This window comes from Oncorhynchus keta, chromosome 1 (genome assembly GCF_023373465.1).
Source record: "Oncorhynchus keta strain PuntledgeMale-10-30-2019 chromosome 1, Oket_V2, whole genome shotgun sequence".
NCBI lineage: Eukaryota > Metazoa > Chordata > Actinopteri > Salmoniformes > Salmonidae > Oncorhynchus > Oncorhynchus keta.
Genome location: NC_068421.1, coordinates 84,493,214 through 84,505,928, shown reverse-complemented (window position 1 = coordinate 84,505,928; position 12,715 = coordinate 84,493,214). Strand labels below are relative to the sequence as shown.

Here is a 12,715-nt window from a genome sequence, read left to right as displayed (position 1 = left end):
TTTCCTCTCCCTCTCCCTGTACCTCTCCCTTTTCCTCTCCCTCCCCCTGTACCTCTCCCTTTTCCTCTCCCTCCCCCTGTACCTCTCCCTTTTCCTCTCCCTCCCCCTGTACCTCTCCCTTTTCCTCTTCCCCTCCCTCCATCCCTTCCCCTGTACCTCTCCCTTTTCCTCTTCCCATCCCTCCCTCTCTTCCTGTCAGATATAGCTGTAGGCATCAATAGCATCTATCTCGTGTCTCAGTGTCTCAAAACTTAAGCTCCTCCCATCTCCCTAGCTCTCCCTGACAACTCTATTCCCCAGGTCCTTCTTTCCACAACATTACTGAGTCAGATGATTATGAAACATGCAAAGGAGCCCAACCCAACGTAGGTTTGTTTCCTCAGTACAGGGAAAGAAGACAGTGTTAGCTAACTGTCCCCGCTGGTCTGTATACTACCTGCCTGGCTGGCTGGCTGGCTGGCTGGCTGGCTGTCCTATTTCTATCATGGAGGTAGAACATGAAGAGTTCTGCTGCCTGGGAGATATGTACACAGTTGGCCTTTGGCTCAGTAGTGCAGATGGAAGGTTTGGTTTACTTTTAAACCATTTACATATTTATTGGAGATTCTTTCCTACAGGTAAGGTTGTGTTGCTGAAAATCTCCTAATAGCACCTCTCTCTCTCTGTCTCTCTCTCTGTCTCTGTCGCTCTCTGTCTCTCTCTCTGTCTCTGACTCTCTGTCTCTCTCTGTCTGTCTCTCTCTCTCTGACTCTCTCTCTCTCTCTGTCTGTCTCTCTCTCTCTGACTCTCTCTCTGTCTCTCTCTCTCTCTGTCTCTCAATTCAATTCAAGGGGCTTTATTGGCATGGGAAACACGTGTTAACATTGCCAAAGCAAGTGAGGTAGATAATATACAAAGTGAATATATAATTTTTTTTTTTATTTAATTTTTTTAATTTTACCTTTATTTAACCAGGCAAGTCAGTTAAGAACACATTCTTATTTTCAATGACGGCCTGGGAACAGTGGGTTAACTGCCTGTTCAGGGGCAGAACGACAGATTTGTACCTTGTCAGCACGGGGGTTTGAACTCGCAACCTTCCGGTTACTAGGACAACGCTCTAACCACTAGGCTACGCTGCCGTCCCCCAACCAAGATTAACAGTAAACATTACACATACAGAAGTTTCAAAGCAGTAAAGACATTACAAATGTCATATTATATATATATGTACAAATAGTTAAAGGACACAAGATAAAATAAATAAGCATAAATATGGGTTGTATTTACAATGGTGTTTGTTCTTCACTGGTTCACTGGTCTCTCTCTCTCTGTCTCTCTCTCTGTCTCTCTCTCTCTCTCTCTGTCTCTCTCTCTGTCTCTCTCTCTGTCTCCGTCTCTCTCTCCGTCTCTCTCTCTCTCTCTCTCTCTGTCTCTCTCTCTGTCTCCGTCTCTCTCTCTCTCTCTCTCTCTCTCTCTCTCTCTCTCTCTCTCTGTCTCTCTCTCTGTCTCTCTCTCTCTGTCTCTCTCTCTCTCTCTCTCTCTCTCTCTCTCTCTCTCTCTCTCTCTCTCTCTCTCTCTCTCTCTCTCTCTCTCTCTCTCTCTCTCTCTCTCTCTCTCTCTCTCTCTGTCTCTCTCTCTCTCTCTCTCTCTCTCTCTCTCTCTCTCTCTCTCTCTCTCTCTCTCTCTCTCTCTCTCTCTCTCTCTCTCTCTCTCTCTCTCTCTCTGTCTCTCTCTCTCTCTCTCTCTCTCTCTCTCTCTCTCTCTGTCTCTCTCTCTCTCTCTCTCTCTCTCTCTCTCTCTCTCTCTCTCTCTCTCTCTCTCTCTCTGTCTCTCTCTCTCTCTCTCTCTCTCTCTCTCTCTCTCTCTCTCTCTCTCTCTCTCTCTCTCTCTCTCTCTCTCTCTCTCTCTCTCTCTCTCTCTCTCTCTCTCTCTCTCTCTGTCTCTCTCTCTCTCTCTCTCTCTCTCTCTCTCTGTCTCTCTCTCTCTCTGTCTGTCTCTCTCTCTCTCTCTCTGTCTCTCTCTCTCTCTCTCTCTCTCTCTCTCTGTCTCTCTCTCTCTCTCTCTGTCTCTCTCTCTCTGTCTCTCTCTCTCTCTCTCTCTCTCTCTGTCTCTCTCTCTCTCTCTCTCTCTCTCTCTCTCTCTCTCTCTCTCTCTCTCTCTCTCTCTCTCTCTCTCTCTCTCTTTCCATACTGTGGGCTACATATCCTCACTATGTGATTATTGTAGTTATTGTTCAATGTAAATCCCTTTACTCTCCTGTAGGTTTATGTACTGGTCTGACTGGGGTACCCAGGCGAAGATCGAGAAGGCTGGCATGAACGGAGTGGATCGCCAAGTACTGGTGTCCGAGAGGATCGAATGGCCCAATGGCATCACTCTGGGTAAGACTGGCACTGGGGAGGGAGGGAGGGAGAGCTACATGATGAGAGTACAGAGAGAGAGACTGAAGGGAAAGGAAGACAGAGAGAGAGACTGAAGGGAAAGGAAGACAGAGAGAGAGACTGAGGGGAAAGGAAGACAGAGAGAGACTGAAGGGAAAGGAAGACAGAGAGAGACAGAAGGGAAAGGAAGACTGAGAGAGACAGAAGGGAAAGGAAGACAGAGAGACTGAAGGGAAAGGAAGACAGAGATACAGACTGAATGGAAAGGAAGACAGAGAGAGAGAGACTGAAGGGAAAGGTAGACAGAGAGAGACAGAAGGGAAAGGAAGACAGAGAGAGAGACTGAAGGAAAAGGAAGACTGAGAGAGACTGAAGGGGAAAGGAAGACAGAGAGAGAGACTGAAGGGAAAGGAAGACAGAGAGAGACTGAAGGGAAAGGAAGACAGAGATACCGACTGAAGCGAAAGGAAGACAGAGAGATACTGAAGGGAAAGGTAGACAGAGATACAGACTGAAGGGAAAGGTAGATAGAGATACAGACTGAAAGGAAAGGTAGACAGAGAGAGAGACTGAAGGGAAATTTAGACAGAGATACAGACTGAAGGGAAAGGTAGACAGAGAGAGACTGAAGGGAAAGGTAGACAGAGATACAGACTGAAGGGAAAGGTAGACAGAGATACAGACTGAAAGGAAAGGTAGACAGAGATACAGACTGAAAGGAAAGGTAGACAGAGTGGCGAGAAGCGATGAGAGAAAGAAAGAAAACAATGTAGAATAAAAATGTCTGTTAAGGGCCTCCTGGGTGGTGCAGTTGTTAAGGGCCTCCTGGGTGGTGCAGTTGTTAAGGGCCTCCTGGGTGGTGCAGTTGTTAAGGGCCGCCTGGGTGGTGCAGTTGTTAAGGGCCGCCTGGGTGGTGCAGTTGTTAAGGGCCTCCTGGGTGGTGCAGTTGTTAAGGGCCTCCTGGGTGGTGCAGTTGTTACGGGCCTCCTGGGTGGTGCAGTTGTTAAGTGCGCTGTACTGCAGCGCCGGCTGTGCTACCAGAGAGGGTTCGCGCCCAGGCTCTGTCGTAACCGGCCGCGACCGGGAGGTCCGTGGGGCGACACACAATTTGCCTAGCGTCGTCCGGGTTAGGAAGGGGTTGGCCGGTAGGGATATCCTTGTCTCATCGCGCACCAGTGACTCCTGTGGCGGGCCGGGCGCCGTGCACGCTAACCAAGGTTGCCAGGTGCACGGTGTTTCCTCCGACACATTGGTGCGGTTGGCTTCCGGGTTGGATGCGCGCTGTGTTAAGAAGCAGTGCAGCTTGGTTGGTTGGGTTGTGTATAGGAGGATGCATGACTTTCAACCTTCGTCTTTCAACCTTCGAGTTGTAGCGATGAGACAAGATAGTAGCTACTAAAACAATTGGATACCACAAATTGTGGAGAAAATGGGGTAAAATAAAAAATAAAATAAAAAATGTCTGTCACATAGTTGTGAGTCAATCAGTCAGTGTGGCTCTGTCATCAATCAGCCTGTAGTTTGTTCTTTCGGCAGAGCTGTGCCCAAGCTGTGTCATCAATACCCCAATCATCCTCCCCTCCACCCTTCCACCCCTCTTAACCTGTGCCAATTTCTCTCCTTTCTGTGTCCATGGCTGATGATGAGACGCAGAACTACAGAGCAGAGAGAGAGACAGATAACGACAGAGCAGAGAGAGAGAGACAGAGAACGACAGAGCAGAGAGAGAGAGACAGAGAACGACAGAGCAGAGAGAGAGAGAGAGACAGAGAACGACAGAGCAGAGAGAGAGAGACAGAGAACGACAGAGCAGAGAGAGAGAGAGAGAGAGACAGAGAACGACAGAGCAGAGAGAGAGAGAGACAGAGAACGACAGAGCAGAGAGAGAGAGAGAGACAGAGAACGACAGAGCAGAGAGAGAGACAGAGAACGACAGAGCAGAGAGAGAGAGAGACAGAGAACGACAGAGCAGAGAGAGAGACAGATAACGACAGAGCAGAGAGAGAGACAGAGAACGACAGAGCAGAGAGAGAGAGACAGAGAACGACAGAGCAGAGAGAGAGAGAGACAGAGAACGACAGAGCAGAGAGAGAGAGAGAGACAGAGAACGACAGAGCAGAGAGAGAGACAGAGAACGACAGAGCAGAGAGAGACAGAGGGTGACAGAGCAGGGCAAGAGATAGATAGAGAGAGTGACAGATCAGGGAGATAGAGATATAGAGAGAGTGACAGAGCAGAGAGATAGAGTGAGTGACAGAGCAGAGAGATAGAGAGAGACAGAGAGTGACAGAGCAGGGAGATAGAGAGAGACAGTGAACGACAGAGCAGAGAGAGAGACAGAGAACGACAGAGCAGAGAGACAGAGAACGACAGAGCAGAGAGAGACAGAGCAGAGAGAGACAGAGCAGAGAGAGACAGAGAACGACAGAGCAGAGAGAGACAGAGAACGACAGAGCAGAGAGAGAGACAGAGAACGACAGAGCAGAGAGAGACAGAGCAGAGAGAGACAGAGCAGAGAGACAGAGAACGACAGAGCAGAGAGAGACAGAGAACGACAGAGCAGAGAGAGACAGAGAACGACAGAGCAGAGAGACAGAGAACGACAGAGCAGAGAGAGACAGAGCAGAGAGAGACAGAGAACGACAGAGCAGAGAGAGACAGAGCAGAGAGAGACAGAGAACGACAGAGCAGAGAGAGACAGAGAACGACAGAGCAGAGAGAGACAGAGAACGACAGAGCAGAGAGAGACAGAGAACGACAGAGCAGAGAGAGACAGAGAATGACAGAGCAGAGAGAGACAGAGAACGACAGAGCAGAGAGAGAGACAGAGAACGACAGAGCAGAGAGAGAGAAAGAGAACTTGCTTTGGCAATGTTAACACATGTTTCCCATGCCAATAAAGCCCTTGAATTGAATTGAGTGACAGAGCAGGGAGATAGAGAGAGTGACAGAGCAGAGAGATAGAGAGAGTGACAGAGCAGAGAGATAGAGAGAGTGACAGAGCAGAGAGATAGAGAGAGTGACAGAGCAGAAAGATAGAGAGAGTGACAGAGCAGAGAGATAGAGTGACAGAGCAGAGAGATAGAGAGAGTGACAGAGCAGAGAGATAGAGAGAGTGACAGAGCAGGGCGAGAGAGAGAGAGAGAACAACAGAGCAGAGAGATAGAGAGAGTGACAGAGCAGAGAGATAGAGAGTGTGACAGAGCAAAGAGATAGAGAGAGTGACAGAGCACAGAGATAGAGAGAGTGACAGAGCAGAGAGATAGAGAGAGTGACAGAGCAGAGAGATAGAGAGAGTGACAGAGCAGAGAGAGAGAGAGTAACAGAGCAGAGAGATAGAGAGAGTGACAGAGCAGAGAGATAGAGAGAGTGACAGAGCAGAGAGATAGAGAGAGTGACAGAGCAGAGAGATAGAGAGAGTGACAGAGCAGGGCGAGAGAGAGAGAGAACAACAGAGCAAGGACAGAGAGATGGATGTGGAATTGAGGTGTCTCTAGCTAGGGTTACATCTGTATGAAAACAAATGATGTTGAGAGGTAGAGGAGCAAGAGAGGGAGAAAATAACACTGGCTGGCTAATATGGTTTCACTATTTTAAAAACAAGAGGGGATTATTTTCCCCTTTTCATGGATTTGACAGCAGACAGACAGCACAGAGTAGAATGGTTGATAGTATGAGTGGCTGAGTGGAGAGAGGTGAGGTTGTGAATGAATAGTCCCTACAGCTGTGTTACTACAGCAGTATTTACTTTGCCGACCGGCATATTCTCTTCCATAGCAACTGATCTAGACAACCTATCAACTGCACACCTACACATAGTCCATTGACATAACTGATATCGGCTTGAGGTCAGGTTAGGTTAAGTGCCAGGCTCAAGTACCCAGTTAAATTAAGGTTAAATAAAAGCTTTTGTAGTTTTCCCCATCTGGAGATTGAACCAGCAACCTTCTGATCACTATTGTATTGAGTCTAACTGAAGGGCTTGTCTGACAAAGAGGATTGATCTTCTACTGGACCAGAATCATCAACCTCTCTGTCTATACCTTTTCTTGTTCACTTCTGAAGAAGTGTTGTACCATACATTAACCTGACCTCCCTCGCTCTCTCCTCTCCCTTCCATTCCTTTCTCCCTCTCTCTCTCTCCCTTACTTATTCTCTCCCTCCCCTCTCTCCCATCCCTCTCTCACCCCCTTTCTCTTTCTCCCTCTGACTTCTCACTCCCTCTCTCTCCCCCTCTCCCTGTCTCAGATCTATCCAACAGGCGTCTGTACTGGGTGGACTCCAAGCTGCACCTGCTCTCCAGCATCGACCTGAACGGTGACAACCGCAAAGTGCTGCTCTTTTCCCAGGACCACCTGGGGCACCCCTTCGCTCTCACTGTCTTCGAGGTAAGGAGGGGAAAGACATGGGAGGAGGAGGGGTGAAGAGACACAGAGGAGACACAGGGGAGGGAGGATATGGAGGGAGGAGGATGGGATGGAGAGAGGGGAGGGGGGAGGAGCAAGAGAGAGGGGAGGGGGGAGGAGCAAGAGAGAGGGGAGGGGAGCAAGATGGGATGGAGAGTGAAGGAGAGAGGGGAGGGGAGCAGGATGGGATGGAGAGGAAAGGAGAGAGGGGGGAGCAGGTTGGGATGGAGAAGGAAGGAGAGAGGGGAGGGGAGGGGATCAGGATGTTATGGCGAGAGGGGCGGGGAGAGGGGAGGGGAGGGAAGCAGGGTGGGGAGGGGAGGGGAGCAGAATGGGAAGGAGAGAGGGGAGGGGAGTAGGATGGAATGGAGAAGGAAGGAGAGAGGAGAGGGGAGCAGGATGGGATGGAGAAGGAAGGAGAGAGGGGAGGGGAGCAGGATGGGATGGAGAAGGATGGAGAGAGGGGAGGGGAGCGGGATGGAGAAGGAAGGAGAGAGGGTGGGAGCAGGATGGGATGGAGAAGGAAGGAGAGAGGGGAGGGGAGCAGGATGGGATGGAGAAGGAAGGAAGGAGAGGGGGGGAGCAGGATGGGAGCAGGAGCAAGTAGAGGGAGAGATGGGCTGAGGAGGGAGTGGGGTGGACAGCCACAGGGAGAGGGAAGAGGGGGAGAAGGCTGAGGAGGGAGTGGACAGTCACAGGGAGAGGGAAGAGGGGGAGAGGGCTGAGGAGGGAGTGGACAGCCACAGGGAGAGGGAAGAGGGGGGAGAAGGCTGAGGAGGGAGTGGACAGTCACAGGGAGAGGGAAGAGGGGAGAGGGCTGAGGAGGGAGTGGACAGTCACAGGGAGAGGGAAGAGGGGAGAGGGTTGAGGAGGGAGTGGACAGCCACAGGGAGAGGGAAGAGGGGGAAAGGGCTGAGGAGGGAGTGGACAGCCACAGGGAGAGGGAAGAGAGGGGGAGAGGGCTGAGGAGGAGTTGACAGCCACAGGGAGAGGGAAGAGGGGAGAGGGCTGAGGAGGGAGTGGACAGCCACAGGGAGAGGGAAGAGGGGGAGAGGGCTGAGGAGGGAGTGGACAGTCACAGGGAGAGGGAAGAGGGGGAGAGGGCTGAGGAGGGAGTGGACAGTCACAGGGAGAGGGAAGAGGGGGAGAGGGCTGAGGAGGGAGTGGACAGCCACAGGGAGAGGGAAGAGGGGGAGAGGGCTGAGGAGGGAGTGGACAGCCACAGGGAGAGGGAAGAGGGGGAGAGGGCTGAGGAGGGAGTTGACAGCCACAGGGAGAGGGAAGAGGGGAGAGGGCTGAGGAGGGAGTGGACAGCCACAGGGAGAGGGAAGAGGGGGAGAGGGTTGAGGAGGGAGTGGACAGCCACAGGGAGAGGGAAGAGGGGAGAGGGCTGAGGAGGGAGTGGACAGTCACAGGGAGAGGGAAGAGGGGGAGAGGGCTGAGGAGGGAGTGGACAGTCACAGGGAGAGGGAAGAGGGGGAGAGGGCTGAGGAGGGAGTGGACAGTCACAGGGAGAGGGAAGAGGGGGAGAGGGTTGAGGAGGGAGTGGACAGCCACAGGGAGAGGGAAGAGGGGGAAAGGGCTGAGGAGGGAGTGGACAGCCACAGGGAGAGGGAAGAGGGGGAGAGGGCTGAGGAGGGAGTGGACAGCCACAGGGAGAGGGAAGAGGGGGAGAGGGCTGAGGAGGGAGTGGACAGCCACAGGGAGAGGGAAGAGGGGGAGAGGGCTGAGGAGGGAGTGGACAGTCACAGGGAGAGGGAAGAGGGGGAGAGGGTTGAGGAGGGAGTGGACAGCCACAGGGAGAGGGAAGAGGGGGAGAGGGCTGAGGAGGGAGTGGACAGCCACAGGGAGAGGGAAGAGGGGGAGAGGGCTGAGGAGGGAGTGGACAGCCACAGGGAGAGGGAAGAGGGGGAGAGGGAAGAGGGGAGAGGGCCGAGGAGGGAGTGGACAGCCACAGGGAGAGGGAAGAGGGGGAGAGGGCTGAGGAGGGAGTGGACAGCCACAGGGAGAGGGAAGAGGGGGAGAGGGCTGAGGAGGGAGTGGACAGCCACAGGGAGAGGGAAGAGGGGGAGAGGGTGGAAGGAATCGGGTCACAGAGGGGGAAGAGGGGGAAAGTAATCTGGTCCTAGGTGGAGAAAGGAGAGTGTCAGAGGGGTAAGCAGGGAGGGCACAGTAGTGTGAGACTTTGACATGATTCCGGTATTGTCTATCAACAGCTGCGGTGTCAACGCCACAGGAAGAGCCTCTATGAGTCAGGCATGGTAGATTAGTGGTATACAGAATGGATCGAGGAAGGGAAATGACCAATAAGAACTAAAGGAAGTAATAATGGGCATTGAAGTCAGAGGATTGGATGAGATAACAGAGCTCTGGCTGCTCTAAGAGATCCCAGTGGATCAGTGTAATATGGGAGTGGTGGGGGGTGCACACAGAGGGGGACCTGGGGACATTCTTTCAGTGGGGAAATCCATCATGTCCAGAGTGTGTGTCTGCCTGCCTGCCTGCCTGCCTGCCTGCCTGCCTGCCTGTCTGTCTGTCTGTCTGCCTGCCTGTCTGTCTGTCTGCCTGCCTGCCTGCCTGCCTGCCTGCCTGTCTGCCTGTCTGCCTGTCTGCCTGTCTGCCTGTCTGTCTGTCTGCCTGCCTGTCTGTCTGTCTGCCTGTCTGTCTGTCTGCCTGCCTGCCTGTCTGCCTGCCTGCCTGTCTGTCTGTCTGCCTGTCTGCCTGTCTGTCTGTCTGCCTGCCTGTCTGTCTGCCTGCCTGCCTGCCTGCCTGCCTGCCTGTCTGTCTGCCTGCCTGCCTGCCTGCCTGTCTGCCTGCCTGCCTGCCTGTCTGCCTGCCTGCCTGCCTGCCTGCCTGCCTGCCTGTCTGTCTGCCTGCCTGCCTGTCTGTCTGCCTGCCTGCCTGCCTGCCTGCCTGCCTGCCTGCCTGCCTGCCTGTCTGCCTGCCTGCCTGCCTGCCTGCCTGCCTGTCTGCCTGCCTGCCTGTCTGCCTGCCTGCCTGTCTGCCTGCCTGCCTGTCTGCCTGCCTGCCTGCCTGCCTGCCTGCCTGTCTGCCTGCCTGCCTGCCTGCCTGCCTGTCTGTCTGCCTGCCTGCCTGCCTGCCTGCCTGCCTGCCTGTCTGCCTGCCTGCCTGTGTGTATATGTATTAGAGGGACCACTGTCCCATGCTCTGTGGGGCAGCAATTATAACACTCTAGATGAATGGCCTCCAGCACTGTGTTCATTCTGCAGTAGCCAGTCAGGACCCAGACCTGGCCATGGTCTTCAGTACCGCAGGGGCGTGGAGGATGGAGGGGTAGAGGGTTATACATCACAGCCTAGCCCCCTAACAGGCCCACCGACAGGGCAGGATTCTCCACACGACTGCACCCACCTCCACTCTCCTCCCTGGGGCCATCTTAGTTTTATTGCTGTCTGCTGGGCTGGAGAGAGGGAGTGGGCCTGGGATGGAGAGAGGGAGTGGGCCTGGGCTGGAGAGAGGGAGTGGGCCTGGGATGGAGAGAGGGAGTGGGCCTTGGATGGAGAGAGGGAGTGGGGCTAGCCTGGGCTGGAGAGAGCGAGTGGGGCTAGCCTGGGCTGGAGAGAGCGAGTGGGGCTAGCCTGGGCTGGAGAGAGGGAGTAGGCCTGGGCTGGAGAGAGGGAGTGGGGCTGGGCTGGAGAGAGGGAGTGGGGCTGGGCTGGAGAGAGGGAGTGGGCCTGGGATGGAGAGAGGGTGGGCCTGGGATGGAGAGAGGGAGTGGGGCTAGCCTGGGCTGGAGAGAGCGAGTGGGGCTAGCCTGGGCTGGAGAGAGGGAGTAGGCCTGGGCTGGAGAGAGGGAGTGGGTCTGGGCTGGAGAGAGGGAGTGGGGCTGGGCTGGAGAGAGCGAGTGGGGCTAGCCTGGGCTGGAGAGAGGGAGTAGGCCTGGGCTGGAGAGAGGGAGTGGGGCTGGGCTGGAGAGAGGGAGTGGGTCTGGGCTGGGCTGGAGAGAGGGAGTGGGCCTGGGCTGGAGAGAGGGAGTGGGGCTGGGCTGGAGAGAGGGAGTGGGCCTGGGCTGGAGAGAGGGAGTGGGGCTGGGCTGGAGAGAGCGAGTGGGGCTAGCCTGGGCTGGAGAGAGGGAGTAGGCCTGGGCTGGAGAGAGGGAGTGGGGCTGGGCTGGAGAGAGGGAGTGGGTCTGGGCTGGGCTGGAGAGAGGGAGTGGGCCTGGGCTGGAGAGAGGGAGTGGGGCTGGGCTGGAGAGAGGGATTGGGGCTGGGCTGGAGAGAGGGAGTGGGACTGGGCTGGAGAGAGGGAGTGGGCCTGGGCTGGAGAGAGGGAGTGGCCTGGGCTGGAGAGAGGGAGTGGGGCTGGGCTGGAGAGAGGGAGTAGGCCTGGGCTGGAGAGAGGGAGTGGGGCTGGGCTGGAGAGAGGGAGTGGGCCTGGGCTGGAGAGAGGGAGTAGGCCTGGGCTGGAGAGAGAGAGTGGGGCTGGGCTGGAGAGGGAGTGGGTCTGGGCTGGGCTGGAGAGAGGGAGTGGGGCTGGGCTGGAGAGAGGGAGTGGGGCTGGGCTGGAGAGAGGGAGTGGGGCTGGGCTGGAGAGGGGGAGTGGGGCTAGCCTGGGCTGGAGAGAGGGAGTGGGGCTGGGCTGGAGAGAGGGAGTGGGACTGGGCTGGAGAGAGGAAGTGGGGCAAGCCTGGTCTGGAGAGAGGGTGTGGGGCTGGGCTGGGATGGAGAGAGGAAGTGGGGCAAGCCTGGCCTGGAGAGAGGGAGTGGGGCTGGGCTGGGATGGAGAGAGGGAGTGGGGCAAGGGTGGGATGGAAAGAGGGAGTGGGGCAGGGCTGGGATGGAGAGAGGGAGTGGGGCAGGGCTGGGATGGAGAGAGAGGGAGTGGGGCAGGGCTGGGATGGAGAGAGGGAGTGGGCCTGGGCTGGAGAGAGGGAGTGGGCCTGGGATGGAGAGAGGAGTGGGCCTTGGATGGAGAGAGGGAGTGGGGCTAGCCTGGGCTGGAGAGAGCGAGTGGGGCTAGCCTGGGCTGGAGAGAGCGAGTGGGGCTAGCCTGGGCTGGAGAGAGGGAGTAGGCCTGGGCTGGAGAGAAGGAGTGGGGCTGGGCTGGAGAGAGGGAGTGGGGCTGGGCTGGAGAGAGGGAGTGGGCCTGGGATGGAGAGAGGGAGTGGGCCTGGGATGGAGAGAGGGAGTGGGGCTAGCCTGGGCTGGAGAGAGCGAGTGGGGCTAGCCTGGGCTGGAGAGAGGGAGTAGGCCTGGGCTGGAGAGAGGGAGTGGGGCTGGGCTGGAGAGAGGGAGTGGGTCTGGGCTGGGCTGGAGAGAGGGAGTGGGCCTGGGCTGGAGAGAGGGAGTGGGGCTGGGCTGGAGAGAGCGAGTGGGGCTAGCCTGGGCTGGAGAGAGGGAGTAGGCCTGGGCTGGAGAGAGGGAGTGGGGCTGGGCTGGAGAGAGGAGTGGGTCTGGGCTGGGCTGGAGAGAGGGAGTGGGCCTGGGCTGGAGAGAGGGAGTGGGGCTGGGCTGGAGAGAGGGAGTGGGGCTGGGCTGGAGAGAGGGAGTGGGACTGGGCTGGAGAGAGGAGTGGGCCTGGGCTGGAGAGAGGGAGTGGGCCTGGGCTGAGAGAGGAGTGGGGCTGGGCTGGAGAGAGGGAGTAGGCCTGGGCTGGAGAGAGAGGGGGCTGGGCTGGAGAGAGGGAGTGGGCCTGGGCTGGAGAGAGGGAGTGGGCCTGGGATGGAGAGAGGGAGTGGGCCTTGGATGGAGAGAGGGGAGTGGGGCTAGCCTGGGCTGGAGAGAGCGAGTGGGGCTAGCCTGGGCTGGAGAGAGCGAGTGGGGCTAGCCTGGGCTGGAGAGAGGGAGTAGGCCTGGGATGGAGAGAGGGAGTGGGGCAAGGGTGGGATGGAAAGAGGGAGTGGGGCAGGGCTGGGATGGAGAGAGGGAGTGGGGCAGGGCTGGGATGGAGAGAGGGAGTGGGGCAGGGCTGGGATGGAGAGAGGGA

General features: G+C 56.3%; 1 protein-coding gene across 2 annotated transcripts in view; it reads left to right on the top strand.

Moving 5' to 3' along the window:
• The window catches only part of LOC118385848 (low-density lipoprotein receptor-related protein 8-like), a 413,768-nt gene that overhangs the window by 363,624 nt on the left and 37,429 nt on the right, over positions 1-12,715 (top strand). For both annotated transcript variants that reach the window (XM_052462856.1, XM_052462855.1), the window contains exons 12-13: positions 2,245-2,363; positions 6,612-6,751. In XM_052462856.1, coding sequence (XP_052318816.1) covers positions 2,245-2,363; positions 6,612-6,751 — 259 coding nt within the window. The remainder of the gene's footprint in view (positions 1-2,244; positions 2,364-6,611; positions 6,752-12,715) is intronic.